The sequence below is a fragment of the Poecilia reticulata genome, chromosome 7 (assembly GCF_904066995.2).
Source record: "Poecilia reticulata chromosome 7, P_reticulata-male-v2, whole genome shotgun sequence".
In the NCBI taxonomy this organism is placed as follows: domain Eukaryota; kingdom Metazoa; phylum Chordata; class Actinopteri; order Cyprinodontiformes; family Poeciliidae; genus Poecilia; species Poecilia reticulata.
In genome coordinates this window covers 28166600-28185419 of record NC_088836.1, presented here as the reverse complement: position 1 = coordinate 28185419, position 18820 = coordinate 28166600, and the positions used below count along the sequence as shown (strand labels likewise).

At 39.6% G+C, this 18820-nt stretch overlaps 2 protein-coding genes across 2 annotated transcripts in view; one reads left to right on the top strand and one right to left on the bottom strand.

Moving 5' to 3' along the window:
- The first annotated feature begins 321 nt into the window (after positions 1 to 321).
- rsbn1 (round spermatid basic protein 1) lies at positions 322 to 10730 on the top strand. Its single transcript, XM_081609247.1, has 7 exons — positions 322 to 1232; positions 2206 to 2873; positions 5171 to 5308; positions 6091 to 6233; positions 6333 to 6500; positions 7226 to 7334; positions 7415 to 10730. Exons 1-7 carry the CDS (start codon positions 638 to 640, stop codon positions 7937 to 7939), a joined length of 2346 nt encoding a protein of 781 aa, XP_081465373.1. The 5' UTR covers positions 322 to 637; the 3' UTR covers positions 7940 to 10730.
- ptpn22 (protein tyrosine phosphatase non-receptor type 22) overlaps positions 10151 to 18820 on the bottom strand; it is a 22107-nt gene continuing 13437 nt past the window's right edge. Inside the window, exons 12-26 of the mRNA XM_081609246.1 lie at positions 16033 to 16588; positions 15872 to 15946; positions 15638 to 15715; positions 15426 to 15497; positions 15205 to 15335; positions 14472 to 14499; positions 14245 to 14334; positions 13959 to 14027; positions 13735 to 13868; positions 13581 to 13608; positions 13033 to 13095; positions 12654 to 12757; positions 12547 to 12577; positions 12377 to 12460; positions 10151 to 10830 (exon numbers count right to left, since the gene is read on the bottom strand). Of these exons, the coding sequence (XP_081465372.1) occupies positions 10769 to 10830; positions 12377 to 12460; positions 12547 to 12577; positions 12654 to 12757; positions 13033 to 13095; positions 13581 to 13608; positions 13735 to 13868; positions 13959 to 14027; positions 14245 to 14334; positions 14472 to 14499; positions 15205 to 15335; positions 15426 to 15497; positions 15638 to 15715; positions 15872 to 15946; positions 16033 to 16588 (1605 nt within the window). The 3' untranslated portion in view covers positions 10151 to 10768. The remainder of the gene's footprint in view (positions 10831 to 12376; positions 12461 to 12546; positions 12578 to 12653; positions 12758 to 13032; positions 13096 to 13580; positions 13609 to 13734; positions 13869 to 13958; positions 14028 to 14244; positions 14335 to 14471; positions 14500 to 15204; positions 15336 to 15425; positions 15498 to 15637; positions 15716 to 15871; positions 15947 to 16032; positions 16589 to 18820) is intronic.

Below are 18820 nucleotides of genomic sequence, written 5' to 3'. Positions count from 1 at the left end.
TTCAAATATTTCATTCTGTCTCATACCAGGCAATGTTAGTAAAAAAGTTTACAGCATACACATCCTGTTAATTTCACAATCTTCGAGAAGATGGAAGACTTCAGAAAAGGCAGGTATGCCGATGGCTAAACAAAACTTTCACATATTTTCAACATTTCCTTACTGACACATTGACTTCCTATAATTAACCGATTTTGTGCTCCCTGAAAAAAACAGTATAATTCTTAATTTTCAGTTTGCGGTAACCACAACTGTGTTATTTTTTAAAATTATTATTGTTTGCTTTTTGTTTGTGTGTGGGGGGAGGGGGGTTGTACGTTCTTGACCGTTTATTTAAACCGTATGTTTTCTTTATTTTAATTTTCTGCTGAAAATGTTCACTAACGGTTCAGCGTCTGCCGCCTGGAAGCACTCCCTCTTGTGGGTGTGATAAAATTAACCATGACGTCAGCTGAGCGAGAAGAGTGCGTGCGGAGCCGCACGCAGTCACCTCAAGTTCAACTACAACTCCCAAGAAGCCATGCGACAAATGCAAACTACAAAAACCACAATGCAACCACAACGCATGCGCAGCATCGTCAAAAATGTTTAAGTTGACTACAAATTGTTAGGATAAGAACTACAAATTGTCGCGGGCATGCGCAGTGCAAGCCCCGAGCCCTTTAAACATACTGTACGTGCAAAGATGGCAGCTCAAGTCGACTTGCTCCGTGCGAAAGTGAACGACGAACGGATAAGGGACAGCTATGACAGATTCATCAAAGAGAAGAAAAAGAAGAAGAAAAGGGATTTGTCGCCTTCAGCCGACAAAAGAGAAAGATTTGAGAAAGAGGCGAAAAAGGTGAAGCTCCATCATCACCACCACAACCACCAGCAGCAGCACGCCGAGATCCAGAGCCACCAACCGCATCAGCTGCAGCAGAACCCCAAAGCCCAGAACTTCAGCACGGACAAACACGTTCTCCACATCCACCACCACCATCACCACCACGGCCACCACCATCACGGTCTCACCAACGGTACCAAGAAGAGCCTGCAGCCCGCTTTCCCAGCTCAGAAGCGAGCCGTGCCCCCTCAGCCACCTGCGCTCTTCACTTTCACGCCCCTCAAAGTGGTGAAGGCCCAGCCGCAGGAGCTCAAAGACAAGCACCGGGAGAAGGAGCACAAGCTGAAGCTGAAGAAGGAAAACTCGGAGGCTAACGTGAAGCTTCCTGAACTGAAGAAGAAAAAAGGTGAGCTTATTATTTGAGAGTGTTTTTAACGGCTACAAGCCGTTTGATACCAACACCAGACCAGCGGCATCACATGTGTCAACAGTAGCTTGTAAACGGTTCATTTTAGCTAGCTTAGTTTATTATATAGCAGGTTCAGTAGTGTTTACATTTTAAACATCTGAGCTGACTGTTTAAAATGCGCCTTTCTTTTCAGTGAATGAGCAAATAATTTTAAATTAGTAATTTTAATTTGATCTTTAAGCACTCATTTACCTCTATTTGCTGTATATAAGTGCCATTATTTTGTTCTTTTCATGTTATTATAAATTATATGCATATATTGTTTACGAGCTCTTATTTAGCTTATTTATTCACCTTTTATATTAGGTTTATTATCATTTTATTTATCATTCCATTGTCTCTCCTTTGTATTTAAATAATTTCAATTTTCATTTTGTAGTTATTCTTTAGTAAGAATGTACATTATATTTTCACTGCATTAATCATGTTTAATACATTGACCGATTTGGATATTTTAGGGCTTTCTAACCTCTTTTGAATATGTCTTTACCTGTTAGGTTTTTACCAGGTTTTCAGGCTCATGAAACTGTTTATATAGCATAAAGTTGCAGAAAAAGTGGTACACTATTAAAGTTTGTTTGAGTTATTGATTGATGGACTTTGATTTTGTCTTTAAAAAAGGCAGAAATGCATATTGTGTTTGTGTTGTTGTATCTAGTCTTTACAAACATTTATACTTTATTCTAACCTCAGAATTACAAATGCTATGTAAAAACATTGCTTAAAACAAGACATCCTATTATAAGGTAGTAGAGGTGCTACATATCAATAAAATATGACATTGAGAGATTGAAGTTGATTATTGTTTTAGAGATATTGATTGCAAATAACCAAATTTATTTCTCAGCAACACAAGCAACTCTCTCCATTTTTCTAACTTTGCCTGACTTTTTTAATTCTGTGTTTTCAGAGTTGATGCCCAACAATGAAAATGGGAAATCTCTGACACTAGAGGAATATCTTCTGAAGAAGAAGAAAAAGAAGAAGAAGCATCGTGACGATGATCAGGGTGCCAAGAAGGTCCGACATCTGCACACCAAAGCGGTTCAGACTGTATGCACCGGGCTTGGGGCTGACCTCACAGTCCCTGTTAACCCTGAAGCTCCGCTGCTCGGAGTGATAAAGCAAGAAATCACTCGACTTCCTGGCAGAGAACCTGTCGACAACTGTCCACCTTACCTCCAAGCGCTCAAAATGGGCCACACACCTTTCCTCTCGCATCAGGACCACTACATCCGCAGCTCCTGCCTCCAGACCGGTACCAGATATGGACGCTTTATTCACGAGGAGAAGCAGCCCAACGGAGGCGGATTTGTGCTGCACGCTTACGCCGACGAGTTGGCGTGCCTCAGTCCAGCTGAGATGGAGGGATTCGCCCGGGAGTTCCTGGAGCTGACCTTTGCCGAGAAGCCCAAAGGTGCAGCGGTCTACGCCTTGACTGTGATCCACAGCGCGGCTTCGTACCTGCCTGACTTCTTGGACTACTTCGCCTTCAACTTCCCCAACACACCTGTCAAAATGGAAATACTGGGCAAGAAAGACATTGAGACCACCACTATAAGCAACTTCCATTCTCAGGTACGTAAAGGAGGGGGGGGGAAGGCAATGTTGTTGATACAGCATGGCTTCAAATTTAAACAACCCAACAATCCTAGTTCTCAGTAGGCTGTGCTGTTGTGAATTCTCTGACACATATACTGGAAAAGCACCATCAGGGTCCGCAGATCTTTAAAAAGTCTTTTAATTTATGTATCTAGAATCAAGACCTCAAAATGTCTTAAACTGGTTTTTATAAAGTTGGTCTTCAATATGCTAATCACAGGTCTTAAATTTTGTCTTGACAGGACTAATTACTCGTACGGCAGAGAGTTAGGGCCATACTAAGAAAAACTTTTTAAAAATTATAAGAAAAAAGTCATAATATTACGAGAATATTATGACTAAAGTCAATGTAATACTAACATAATGTCATATTACTAGAATAAAGTGGTAATGTTATGACTCGTAATTTTATTTATTCTTTTATTTTCCTTGCCGTTACTCTAATACTCCATAGTTTGTACATTTCTTTCTACATTTAGGTATTAAATTCCATTCACAATGGTCTTAAAAGGTCTTGAAAAGTCTTAAATTTGAGTTGGTGAAACGGGCAGAAACCTGGTTGAGAGCTCAGTCTGTTTGTCCTCCAACACAATGGTGACAAAAAATCGCAACTCGAAAAACTAGAATTCTGGCAACTTTTATTTGGAAGTAACTTCTGCTCCGGTTCTGACCAGTTTTATTACTCTTATTTTATGCAAAAAATATATAAAATTGTTGGCGCAAAACGACAGGCAAGTCACCTGTCATTTAGATAAAAACAAAACAATTTTGCTTTTCTGTTTAAAGCAATCTGACATTCATATTTACAGTTTGTACTTGTCAGTGGAATAGAGATTTATCTGCTCTGAAAAATTTGATTTTCTGACCCCTAAATCTGTTGATGTTTGCTTTTTGAAGAGAGGAAGTAGGAAGGTTTGTAGAGGATGTTGATTGGAGGTCACAGAGCTTAGCAGGTTTTTTCCCCTTCATGTAGGGAACATTTGATCATTTCACCCACTGGAAAGTTTTCTGTATATGTAAGGGCTGTAAGCTCTGGATGATGATGATTGTATGTCATTGTGTAATATTTACCTCTATGCTGTGACTGCTGTTGATGGAAAACATATGCCAGCAGGTACCAGTTTACACACTAGGTATATCACAATGACTAGTAGACATTAAAGATTAAATGTGGCTGGGAAGCAGTACATTACTGGAACAAAAAACTTTGAAACTTCTAGAACAATTAAAAATTGTGAAAGTCAACAAAATAGTAAATTTGTATGGATAAAGGTAAAAAAAACATTGTGCTGTTGACGACTCTGCACCGGGACATGTCGCTCCGATACAGGAACCCCACTTACCTGTGGAAAATATCCAGATGCATTTAACTCTCTGAGGATTTCTGAAATTTTGTTGCAAATGTCTGACTTTAAAACCTCAGAAAAACTCCTGAGTTTTTGTTTTTCATTGAAAATTTGTGACTTCACAATGTCAGAATATAGCTTAGTTTTTAACATCGTACATTGTTGGCTTTCTTTTTTTTTTTCCACATCCGAGAAAGTTCTTTTTTTTGTTGTTGTTTTTAGAAAATATGTGAAATTAATCTAGAAATATCGAGGCTTTTTTGGTAGAAATGTATTTCTTTGTGGCCACATTTGAATGTTTTTCATTAATCTACAATGGCGAGAGTTATCCGCTGAACTTGCTAAGCACTTAGAGTTCAGCATGTAACATTTTATCTGTAGCTCTACACACCTTTAACAACCTGGAGCTCATGTGCAAATAACCAAATGGTTTAATGGGATTCACACACTGTGCTCTGCAACATTACTGGTGTGTAAATGTGGGCGTATCAGAAATCCATTAGTAGTAATGTGGATTTCTGAAGGGCTTTAGAGCAGAACCTGTCATTTCTGGCAGGCGGCTAATTGTGACAGTTTTTGTTCTGCTAAAAAGAAAAGACAGTGAAGTCTGGCTGGTTTTATTCATTCTCAAACCATCTGCTTGATGGAACAGCTGTGTTTTTATTACATATTCATTACTAAAGCTGTAACTATCGAGAGAAAACTCAAGCTAGTAATAATGATTGCTGTGTTGTCATTCTACAGGATGCAGTGCAACCGTGTTAAACAAAAAAAGAAAAAGTAAAAAATTGCAATAAATCTTTAAAAAAAAGTTTTGTATTTCTATGGTCCATAATTGCATTTATCATTCATATTGATAAAATATTATTTTGGCTTACAGATAATTAGCTTGTAGCACTTAAAGGTTCCTTTACTTTTTTTCCCCAGGTGAGCCGGACGTATTGCTCCGGAACGTACCGAGCCGGACCCATGAGGCAGATCAGCCTGGTCGGCGCCGTGGACGAAGAAGTCGGAGATTATTTCCCAGAGTTCTTGGACATGCTGGAGGAGTCGCCGTTTCTCAAGGTGGGAGAGAGATTTATCTAGCTTCTGTAAGAGTTTGTGTTTGTAGCAGCTTTATCACTTAAATACAAGAGTGTATTAGTATTTTAGAGAAAGGCAAGCAAAAACAGGTACGGAATCTGTTGTTTTTAGTATCAAAATTACATCTTATTGTTAAGACAAAGAAAAGGAAAAGCTATTTAGCTAAATTATTTATATTCATCTCATCCTGATTTTTGCTTCAACTTACACATATTAAGAAAATGCGGATATCCTAGGTGTCATTGGCGGCTGGAAGATATGCAGAAACAGAGATGATGCAGGCTGAAAGTGCTTGAATTGTAATAAATAAAAAAAAAAGAAAAAAAGCCCCAAAGGCTTGACTATATGCAGATGAGTTTCATTCTAGAAAAATATGAACATGAAAGGAAAAAATGTCTGCAACAACCCAAACTGCCAGAAGAGGGAGACATCCTATATTTTAAATGTCATATAACAGCCTCCTGTTTTCTAATCATGTTAGATTAGAAAATGTTCATCATTGTGTGGTCGGTTTAAACTAAGAATCATACGCTAACTCACAGAAAATCCCTTATATAACAACAAGTGTTATTCAACATGTACTTTTGATGCTGTCATTTTCACTAAATTCATTGTATGTTGGGCTCAGATTAGTTAAGAAACAAATTTCATTAGATCTTGAATATTGTTTCAGTATTCTGGCATACATTGTCTTGCAGTTGCAGAAATTGCCTTGAATCATCCCCATTTAAATGCATTGTCTGTGTCTGTGACTGGTTTTGTAGATGACCCTGCCTTGGGGAACCCTCTCCAGTCTGAAGCTGGACTGTCGCTCTCAGAGTGACGACGGACCCATCATGTGGGTCAGACCGGGAGAGCAAATGGTTCCAACGGCTGATATGCCCAAGTCTCCATTTAAGCGTCGCAGGTAAGAGCTTGTGCAAGAAAGTTTGACGTCTACCTCTAACTAAAAAGAAAAACGGCTGCTCATCTGCTGCTTTTCTACTCATTTATTTGATTATTTTAGATCTATGAATGAAATAAAAAACCTGCACTACCTACCGAGGGCCAGTGAACCCAGAGAGGTTCTGTTCGAAGACCGGACTAAGGCCCATGCTGATCATGTAGGTCAGAGTTTTGACTGGCAGAGCACAGCTGCTGTGGGGGTCCTGAAGGCTGTGCACTTTGGAGAAGGGTGCGTTTCCTTGAGCATAATCAGATTTGCCTAACTGTTGTTAACTACACTGCAAAAACACGTAATCTTAACTTATATTTTAGTCCAGTTTTTGTACAAAAATATACTTACAAGTAACTTTTCAGCCAGATATCCATCCATCCATCCAATTTCTTTACACCCTTGTCTCTTAATGGGTTTGGGAGGGTTGCTGGTGCCTATCGTTCTGGGTGAGAAGCGGGGTCACCCTGGACAGGTCGCCAGTCTGTCGCAGGGCAACACAGAGACACACAGGACAAACAACCATGCACACTCACATCATGGGCAATTTGGAGAGGCCAATTAACATGACAGTCATGTTTTTGGACTGTGGGAGGAAACCGGAGTACCTGGAGAAAACCCACACATGCACAGGGAGAACATGCAAACTCCATGCAGAAAGACCGGGGCTGGGAATCGAACCCAGAACCTTCTTGCTGCAAGGCAACAGCTCTACCAACTGCGCCACTGTGCAGCCGCCAGTGTAGGTATTATTTTTTAAAGAATACAAGTTCATTCTAAACTTTTCTTGCTGAAAAGTTACTTGTAAATTAGTTTTGTCTTATTTCAAGTGTACCAAGTTATTTTCACTTCAAACTAGCCAAAAATACTTGGCAAGATTTGATGTTATTGCAGTGTGGTTGATTTCCCAAACCACAATATAAGAAGATTATTTACTTGATTATTTTTAATTTGATCTCTTAAAGGGATAACCGCCCTCGGATTACCAAGGATGTGGTGTGTTTTGATGCTGGGGACTTTAACGAGGTTGTCCAGAGGCTGCAGCTGGATCTTTATGAGCCCCCAGTTTCTCAGGTACATTCAGATTCCAGTTAAAAATAACATCTTTTTTTTTCTGCATATGTTTAATAACGCTTGTGTGTGTCTTGGTGAAGTGTGTCCAGTGGGTGGATGACGCCAAGCTGAATCAGCTGAGGAGGGAAGGCATCCGCTACATCCGCGCGCAGCTCTGCGACGACGACATTTACTTCATCCCCAGAAACGTCATCCACCAGTTCAAGACGGTGTCAGCCGTCTGCAGCCTGGCCTGGCACATCCGCCTCAAACAGTACCACTCGGCCGAAGACACGGATGCCACGGAGGAGCAGCAGCAGCCCAAAGATCTCAGCCCCACATCGGGCCGAGTCTCTTTCTCCTCCCCTGCCAGACCGGACTCCACCCTCACCCCGTGCTCACGGCGCCAGCCGGACAGCATCCACGGCGGGGTGGCCAAAACCGAGGAGCCCGAGTTCCAGAGGCCGGCCACGCCGTCGAAGGAGCCTCAGCCGGCCCCCCCTCAGCCCACCAAATCCACTCACCTCCCCCACCTTTACCCCGCCTCGGTCCACTCTGGCTGCACGCCCTCGAAGGAGCCCTCGCTGCCAAAGGCTAACGGCCACACCACGGAGATCCCCAAATGACCCCAGTCTGTCCTTCTTCCTTCCAGCTGTAGCAGGAAGTATTTAAAATTTTAGACTAAATTTGACATCTGAGTCAATCAGGAAGCTTTTAAATTATTATTCTTTTTTATCTCACAATAATGGTGTGTTTTTGTCTTCTTCTTTTTAACCTACTGTAATGTTATTGTTTAATGGGACAGAATAATATATATATTTAGTTATCGGATGTAAAGAATCTTATTATTTTTAAACTGATATTGTAAATCGTCACACATGATGTGTGGAAGAAGCTTTTTTTTTTTTTTTATTTCACGGTGAAGTTGTTTCTCGGAAACCAATTCACCCATTAACCTGGATGTGTTCTTTATCATTAACAGACTTTCTTCAGCTGCATGAACCTGCCATGTTATCATGTTTGACCTCTGAATCTTATGACGATCACTTTAAGCCCGGGATTATGTATTTTTATTCGATTGATTTGGAGACATGGGCAGCTGTGTGCAGTGAGCTCAGCGCAGCGGGGGCAGGGTGTTAATTTGGCTTGGTTGGGGTCACTTTATGTCCAAGTGAGATTGAAAATCCCCCAGAAACTGGATGTCAATTCTTCAGAGAATCCAGTAATGCTTAAAGCACTCTCCTCCCTCCATGTGCAAAACTTCAGTGGTGTGACTGTTGTAACTTATTATCAGGGTGGCAGCATATCTGGGAACTGGCAGCCTGATGGCAACAGTAGTAGCATATCCATGGTGTGAGACACAAATTCACATCATGGCCCTCGCTGGTGTGCTTGGTCACTGAACCAAGAATTTGTAGCAGGACTGACCACAAGCCAGCCCAACCCTGGCCACACAGAGCAGGCATTACACAAATAAATTAACGTCTTACAACACCATCAACACCACAGCAGATATGTGCTTGGCATTCTGACGCCACTCTGGCTTCAACAAAAGAAAAAAGGATCTCACCATGTGCTTCACACTAAGACATATAAACATGTGATGACTAGTCTGTATCCATGTAAAGACTAGTATGAGAAAAGCTGCAAAGAAATGTCCACACCTCCAAATTGCACATGGTAACTTGTTGCTGAGCGCCTGTGGGAAGATTAAGGTTTTCTGTTGTCTGCAATTCAATATGTTTGGGAAAATTGTTTTGAGAGAAGAGGAAGCACGAACAATGTCTCATCAGGTTCATGAATTAATTTCTTCGTTGCGACTAAAAAAGGAGGAAGTGTTTACCCAGGTATGATCCTCCACAGCAGCGCTGCACATGGCAGAGGACGTGCAGGATTCTCAAGTTTAAAATGAAGTTCCACATTTTCTGATTTGATTCTTGTGGGTGAGTATCCAGTCTGCCTTTAAACTGAAATGACTTTTTCTGAGATCCCGAAGGCCGTCTGAAGCCGCTTTGAAGTGGACTAATTTCCCCCTTTAAAAGCATCATGCAATTATGTTAGTAAACTTAAAGCACTTAAATCTTTTTTGCCAGCTATGAGTTTGTATTTATAAAGTCATAATTCAAACTTTGTTTTATATGTGAACTTGTTTGATTGTTTGTACCTTTTTTTTTATATATTTATTTTCTGCAGATTCTGCTTTCTGATCCGGTATCTCGAGCATCTTTTAATCACAAAGGAACTGCAAAAGTTGCACTTGGCAATAATAGTGAGTCGTTTTTCATGTTTAGAATGAAAATGGAGCGTAATATGTCGTTGTGATAGCTGAGATCATGTGACTGTTGTGATGGTTTTATTGTTTTGTTTTTTTCATCAAAATCCTTCGTAAGGTGATGACTTTAGGTAGTTTTGGAAAGAATGTATAGGATGAAGGCTAGAAATGATGTTCCAAAGCGTCCAGACGTTGGATGGAGATTGAGGCCTTCAGTTTCTTGTTTTCAGAATGAAGTTTAGAAGGAAGGAAGTGACGTTGTGCTACCTAGTGCCTTTTGCATGATTAGACTAACTTAACACTGAAGGCTTCTATTTTTTTGATGACTGAAATGGGAAATAAGTACCTGGTAGCAAATACTTTACACGTAATAGTTTGGCTTTCCTAAATCACAGAATAGATTTTTTGCTATGTTATTATGCCTTCCATATTTGACTTCTTGTAGCTCTTCTTTCTTGAAGATTTTTAGATTTTGTTTCTTTTCCCTATCTTGTTGGCATCATAAATCACAGACAGAAAGCTACAGGAAGCATACATTGTTCACCATTGTAAAATAATTCAATAATTTGAATGCAAAGACATATTTTTTAATAAATAAATGTTCAGTTGCAGCATATCCATATGCATGACATTCAATATTTATCAGGATATCCGTTTCATCACATCGCTTTTAAATACCACGGCAAAGAAGCAGCGAACAATGCGAAGTCCGCTCTGGTTGAAAGACAAAGTGTCGCGCTCGTGAGGATTCGTTATACCCGTTTTCTTGTTTCACGCTGAAAGCATACATGCGATCACAATCATCACACACATGCACATTTAAATTTAGTCCTAACCCACAACACAACAGCTTCGCCTTGAGCACAAAATAAAACAGAAACTCACTCCAAGCGGTTTCTCATATTCGAATATTTAAAGTCCCACTTGCGTCGATGTTGCTTTTTGTTTCATAGAAGGCACTGTTCAGCAGTTAAATATTTGCTTTACTTTATAAATTGCACAAAGACTGGGCCCTTCCTGCGTGTTTCCTGATGGGAGGTGCAGCTGCACAGAAACTCCTGTTTCAGCTTTTCTTTGCTCTTCTTCTGCTGTGTCGGATGTTTTCTTGACAAATTTGTAATAAACCTGCTTCTGTCCCAAAGTCACTGAGTAGTGCAGTGTATCATTTTGAGGCCAAGTCTCTTCAGATCCAGGTCTCCGGATAGCTCCGAGGACCTTTTGGCTTTCCAAAACGGTTCCCAAATCCTGTGGAACGGAAAAGATGATTTCAGAAATTAGATTTGTGATGGTTTTGTTTTATCACGTTCGAAAAGCATTTTTAACCAATTAGCTGTTTTACATGGTTTGTCTCTTCACAAATCCAAACTCTAATGTATTTTTAATACAAATTCAAACAGTACTTTATTGAGCCAAAAGAGTATGAAGTAGTAAATGCAGCAGTGAAAGTGGGGGAGATTTCATGTTGTCGACAAACAAAGATAAAGTATTGCATAATTGTGAAGTGGAAGTAAAAATAGCCATGGGGGCGCAACTACTGACTTCACATATGTGCATCAATTTTAATTCTTGCCACAAGTTCTCGATTTATTTTTGGTCTGGACTTTGACTGGGCTACTTTAAGCAATGAATGTGCTGTATTTATGCATTTATTCAACCTTTAATCGGTAAACTATTAAGAACAAGTTGTTATTTACAGTGACAGCCTGACGGGGATGGGAATTAAATAGTGTGGACAAACATTAGCTTAAAAATAAAAGCAAATGAGGTGGATTAGCAGTGCGTGTCATCAAATGAGGGTTTCATCCAGGGCATGCTATTTTTGGAACATGCCATGACGATCATGAGATTGTCATACAGCAACAATCTTCAGTCAGAAGCTTCATTGCGAGACCAACTGCTACTGGAGATGCTTCCAGCCCACAACATCACCACCCACAACGACTTTGAAGCCACTTGGATGACGTGAGTTAGAGTGAGATTTAATTTCCCTTTGGGACTATTAAAATTATGGTGTCCTTAAAATGCATGTATCTAAAATAAAGGCCTTTAAGTCTCTTACTTTTTAAATTAAATTAAGTTTAACTTAAATACATTAATCACGTCTCATAAATGTTGCTGAACTATTAAATCGTTTTTTTTTTTTCTGCAGGACTTTTCTGTCATCTGCAGACATCCTCATTGCGTTCTGTGGCTTGAGGCGGTTGCGGCTACCGGTAAATACCCTAGCTAGCTAGCAAGGTTTAAGCTTTTTTATATCCATCATGGATAAGTGCAGACTTATTGCCAGTTGGCTGGATGGTGTTCATCTAAACCATTCGCTCACTTTTTTTGCCAAACCATAAAATTTTCTTTTGTGCATTTTTAATTATTTAGGTCTTAAAATCCATTCATAATGGAATTTTAAATCTGAGTTGTTCAAACCTGCAGAAACCCTGAAAAAAATTCCTGAGTAGAATTAAATGGCCACAGCATGATTCTGCCACCACCATGTTTCAGCATGGAGAAGGTGTGTTCAGGTTGTTTGTTTATCCTCTCAAATAGCTTTTTCACTTGGAGACCAAATAGTCTGATCTGTCCAGAGCACCTTCCTCCAGTGACCTGAATATAATTTGCACAGATGAACTCTACTTATTGCCAGAGGCAGTGTCAGCATTGGATTTTATTTAGTGGCGTCAGAGTTAAAAAGGCTTATTACAAATACATAGAACAGTTTTTTGGGGGATATTTTAAAAAGCATCTAAACCACCTATCATTTTCCTTAACGTCAGTATAAACTGGCATATTGACTTACCAAATTTAAACACAGTAAATGAGCTACTATGTGAGGTGGCTGTAGCTCCAGCCTGAGTTGGAGGCGGTGGAGGGGCTGTTTTAGCTAGAATTAAAGTTTTCACACAGTTATCTTATGAGAGAAGTTATTAGTTTTATTAACGACGTGAAGTACAGAGTAACGTTACTTACGTTTTGGTTTATGCCTAAAAAGTTTCAGGCTCTAAATAAAGAAAAGAAAATTATTGATCTATGCTTTATATTATCCATAGCTTATAACGTTGCTCTTCTTGTCTTACCTTTGTTCTCAACATGCTCTTTTCACTGCTTTTGTCTGCTTTGCTTCCTGATCTGTCACTGTTTGGGGTGGGCCTGTGGTTTATATTCTGTTGTTCCACTTGCGCTGATGAACATAGAAACGAAAAGGAGATGAAGCATATTTTTGCCCAGATGTTGACATTTCACCTGGCGCGATGCTCCCCCCTCATGTCTGTGCAAAAAAAACCTTATCCGAACTCTTAAAAGGAATCTCAGCTTCCTTCGATGTGCAGCATCTTGTGGCTGATCTGCTTTTCTTGATATGTCTGAGGATCTTCTGTCATTTTGATGAGTGCTTGTATGGTTATTAATAGACTGTGTGAGAAAGGCTACTGTGTAGTGTGCATCAAACTGACTCACCACTTCCTCCTTCAGCTGCGACCACAGGAAGAGGAGTGAGCTGCGGAAATGCACTGAGGGGCTCTGCAGTATGAACACAATGATTAATAAAAACATTCCCTGTTGAAACACATGTATTTCCACTAATAATAATAATAATAATAGTCAGCATGCAGAACGTTTAACCAGTCAAGCTTTAAACCCCTTCATTTCATACCTCCTTGTGGTAGTGACATTTATTTTTACTGTCTGCCAGCCTCCATGTTTGTACTAACAAAAAGATTTAAGTTTTTTTTTGTGCATGAAATATGACTAACTGCATTAAATTATGGTATAAATATACAAAAAAAACTAAGTATATATCTATCTACTGTATATATAAGATAGATATTCTTGGTAAGAAGTGATGTTCTCGGGGAATCCCTGCAGGCCTGGGATCCTATGCAGCAGCTTAAATCGTTGATGCTCTGCATCCGAGTCACAGATCTGATCCAACAACAAGCAGGAGGCTATCTGTGTTTAACTTTTAACTGCTTAAAGGCTCAGTAAGATGAAGGCAGATGGCTCACCTGAACGTGAGCTTTTAGCACGAACACTCTGAGGAAAGATGGTAGACATGTTAAAACTTAGGGGAGACAAAAAAGAAATGTTGCTGTAGAGCCCAGTAAAAATTAACCCAGAGTAATTCTGTCGAACTTTATGACATATTGGAGTTCATGTTACCTTGCTCCGGTTCATGACAGCATCCAGGAACTTCTTGGGCTGGGAGCTGCCATCCCACTCTGATGACATTCCCACCCTTGGAAGCGGCTGTGCTGACCCCATGGAAAGAGGGCGCTGCATATTTCTGTCATGAGCTGAGAGATCAGACAGAGTGGCAGTTCTTAGACAAACAACTCTTTCTGTACAGGCTGAGTCGCTGTATAAGGAGGGGATGAAATGCTCACTCGTTTCTGCAGGGAAGGGGAAGGATTCTGGGACTCTTTTAGCAACAGGTGATGCCAGACTGTCCTCAGCTACAAACCCAAGTATGAAAGAATGTTTAATTCTCCTTTTCTAAACATTTTTGATTCGTTCTGAAAGTCAAATAACATTCTATAGTATGTTTTGCACAATGTTTAAACTTTATTTTTACAAATTGGAGTGTAGACCTAGATTTCCCCCCCCTTCTAATCAGTTCTGAAAGAAGAAAAATATTTAAATTTCTTAATCTTTTATGCCGGACACGCTTACTGCGAGGAAGAGGTGGTGGAGTCATAGGGACCGGAGGTGGACTGGAATTGTGGAAATTTGTTTGATCAAGTTGCATTACTGAAGTTGGAGCTACCATGAAAAAAAACACAAAGCTAATTTATATTATTGCTCTTCTAGAAACATCAAAGCTTGCAAATGTTAAACTGAAAAGAAAAAAAATTTAAATGATCATAACAGTGGTTATTTTATCAATCAGAACATCTTACCTGAGAGAGTCATTTTTGCTCTGAGGCTCTGCAAGAAAAAAAGTTTGCTTTCAGAAAATCTACAGAAACATTTTCGAAACATGCGGCAAAAAGGCTGGTCAAAGTTCATAGCTTGACAGTTAAATAAAAAATCCAGTAAATGAGAGGTACTAAGTCTCTCAAAGTCAGATATAAAGTAAGCAGATCCTCTTCAGTATTTAAAATAAAGACAGTTCCTTAGGGTGTTTTCACTCTTGATAGACCAGTAGACTTAATTCGATGGTGGACCAAAGTTGCTACATTGTCATCTGGTTCGGTTCCCTTTGACATTATACTGTGTCAAACAAACCAAACCCTTTGATAAACACCGTCCCCTTAAGAATCACTGAAGGAAACGACATAAAAACTGAAGAAGAAGAAGACATGAGTGCAACATCGTTCTTCATGAAAAGTAAACATGAATGAAGCGTCATCAGACTTTAGCAGTTGTATCATTTCTCTTTTGTCTCTGGTAAAAGATCATGAGCCATTTCTTCCACTAGCGCTAGATTCACGTTAGTTTTGGTTGTATTTACCCAGTGCTATACTCTGCTTCATGCATAATTGTTCATTGTTGAAAGCACTGCCATCCTCTGTTTAGTAAAAAAATAAAAAATTGCTTTGAGGGACACAGTTAATCTGTTCTACATCCTCCTACCTTCCATGAAATTCCAAGGATAATGTACATCTTCCAATGAGAAGAATGTTTCCTCACCTTACTTCTCACAAATGTTTTTTCCTGTTGAATTGCATCTTCTGGAGTCAAAGTTCCCGACCATTCTGAAGACAGTCCTATTACGCCCAGGTTCACTCCCAGTGGCACCCTTGCCTGAGGTTTGACAGGAACTGAAAAGCAAAATTTGTTCATTTAAAAATAAATTTTCAATCAAAATAATCTAAAATGTGGCGATCATAGGGATACAGTTGCATTGTTACCTGGATCCGAGGCTAATTCAAATGATTCTGGGGTTCTCTCTGGTAGCGGTGGGGCAGGTGACGGGGGGCTTCCTGAGAATTTAGAAAGAGGAAGTTAAATATTTAAATAAAAATCAGTGTTTGAAGTACCCAAAGAATGACTATACATTTAAGGAAAATGGCGGCAGACATCTTGTGCTCTTAAAGGAAAGTTTTCATAGATGTGTTCTTACCTGTCTGCTCCCCTATTGGTTCAGCAGCAGCGTTTGGTGGAAAGATAACCGACAACCTTTCACATGGATCTGGCAGCTCTGTCAGACGACATTTTGTTCAACGAATACAATACAGCGAGATTTTATGTGTCACTCACTTTTCAATATGTGTTGCACAATCAGAGACGATCAGATTTTTAAATATATAACAGCACCAGATAGTTTTCTTTTCACATCTAGACTGAGGAAACCAACCTTCCTCCTCAGCCAGGAAGTAGGATTCAGGGGTTCGTTCGGGCAACGGTGGAGGCGCCTCATCATCGGCTGGAGCTTTGAAACAAAACACACGACTGCAATTCAGCAACTCTTACCTGTTTTTTCATAAGACGAACTCATGCACACATGTTTCTGCTTACCTGAGGTTGGAGAGCTGGGTTCCATGTTCTGGTCGTTCAAGAGAAAAGAAGGTGCGCTGAAGAGCGGGCTGCATGTCCATTTGGAGTCTTGTCCTTCGTCCACTAGAGCCTCTTCGGATGAAGGGGAGCTCAAAGGAGTGTCAAAATAGGGGTCTTCCACCATCAGACACACAGCCTCAGGCACAGCAGGTGAAGATGAAGAATTCAGTACAGAGGTGTCGTCTTTGTCTGGTATGCTCTCACTCGTAAGCGCAGCAGGGCTGGTATGTAGAGGTTTAGGAGAGTTGGTCGCTCTCTCATGTAAGTCCTGCGTAGCATTCACAGCCTCTGGTATGGCGTGGGATGGGTTGTGTTGTTGCTGGACCCACTGTAAGTCTCCATATTTATAGGTAGTTTTATTTTCTGAAGCCTGAGCCAAAGGATAATTGTATTGTTGGAAATAACCCCCCTCTTCTTCAAGCAGGAGTTGATGCTGTGGGGTTAAGTCGAGCTCCTCGCTCTCGTCAGAGAGATCATTTTCACTTGTGGCAGCAACAGCTGATTGAAGCATCGTCACCTGTCCAGATGAAAACAGACATAAAAGAGGATTTCATCAGATGACCAGGTACGTACCACTTCTTTATCTTAAGCAAAAGGTCAAAAGGGTTATTTATATACAGGCCACATGAGGTTGTACATTGATGTGATCCATCTCTATGTGCTGAAGTGACCTTCCCAAAGCCCGGACCCCAGGTGCCAGGCAAACAACAAACACAACCAAGATACAGCAGTTGTGTCATGAGGAATTGGTCAAAATTTCAACAAACTACTGAGAAAAGCTTGTGGAATGATAACTTTAAAATTTTATTCAGCCAAGTACTAAGATAATTTGTAAGAACCTCTAAATTAAAATCTGTAACTATCAGTAAGTTGTTTCTCCACCATTAGCACATTTAGCAGCACGTATACGTGATTATTTGACAGCGCTAAGCCACTCCTCCTGGCTCTCACTGGTGCATTTCTGCAGGTGGCAGTAGTAGCTGGGGGCAGGTGGAGGAGCTTGATCATTTTTCACACATTATCTGTCTGATACTGTCCTGTTACGTGGTGTCAGTTTTAATAAAATACATGTTTTGTTTTTTTTCCCTATTTTTTTTTTAGAAAAGTTACATACTGCAGTTTTAATGAATGTTATGGTATAGACATTGCTAAAAGTTGAGCTATAACAATACAGATTGCTAAAATGGAAAATGTTTTTTTTGAAAACTGAATTTAAAGTGTTCAAAAACTGGTCAAAGTACAATGTTACTTATTATTATTATTATTATTATTATTATTATTACCTGTTATTAAAAGATGACATGTTTAATTTAGTTGTATGAGTCTTTAACATCCCACCTCTGGCACAAAGCGTTATTACTTTCCGCAGCTAACGATTACATAAAATCACAAAATCAATTTAGCTGGTGCAACAGATGAAATGTGGTCTGAACCAACCTTCCTCGTTGCATTGTTAGGCATATGATGTCAATCAAAATAAAACATTTAAACTCATAGATTCATGAGATAAAACGTGAATTTACCAAAGGTTCGTTTTTAATCTTGCCACTGGAAGTGAACAATGTAGAGATCAGATTAACTTTAAGAAAATGATTTTTGCTCATAGCAGATTACCACACCACCATCACAACTTCTGATTTTCCACTCATCATGTGACTACAATCTAAATTTATGATACATTGAAACCACAAGAAAGCCTGCCGCAGCTGTTTGTGTTCTTCGATCTGTACCTTGTGCTTTTCATATTTTTGCATTCGGAGCGCTGACAGTTGCATGCAAAAATGATAGATTTTTCAGATTTTAATAATAGGTCTCAGATCTCAGCTTATTGATCTTGGTAGTGCATGTAGTGCAACAATTAGCTGCACTTTCAAGTGCATTGCAGTAGCTTAGTGTAACATTAAACTGCAGCTGTTAAGTTTGAAAAATGAAACTAGGATTAATTACACATAGATATGCTTTTTAACATCAAGTACATTTAAATTTTATGAATTCATTATAATTATGTCATAATTACTGTTCTAAAAAAATAGCACAAGACTGTTATTATGCATATCCATCAACAGGTGTGGTTTCGCACAAAATCCGCTTAACAGAGAGTTAACAATGTGTTGTATATTTGGCAGAGCGGATAAGTACCAAGTTTTATTAAATAAAAGATTCTCCGTACTGCTTGTCAGCAGGTTGAAGCATGCAATGCTTCACAGAAGAAATGTGAAGGTTGTAAGTCATGTGCTGTATATGTTTTTATGAGAAATGGTTCTCAAAGAACTGTCTCTAGCTGCAGTCCATGTCTTGCGAATTTACCCCAAATTTTTGGCTGCAGTTGGTTCCTGTTCACATTTTTTACTTCCACTTAACTTTCCTTCAATATGCTTAGTATTAACACCATGTGCAGCCAGCTTCTTTAGAAATGAACTTTTGTGGTTTACTCTCTTTGTGGACAGTTTCAATGTCAACTGTCAAAACATTGGTCTTCCACCTGATTGTGCAGGTCACAACATGTCTGCATTAAAAAATAATATTTTTATTGGTTTCGTGCAATATTACAATTATCTGGGAACCCATAAGTACTAAATAATGGAAATAAGCACGTTAAATAGGCCCTCTCCAGATAGTTCATGTTTTTTTTAGTTTACCTTACCAAAACATTAAACATTGGAACAGTTATGATCAGTGGTGTTGCATGCCACTGCACATATTTTCCTTCTCAACCTGCACCTTTTGATCGATTTCTTGTTGTAGTCGC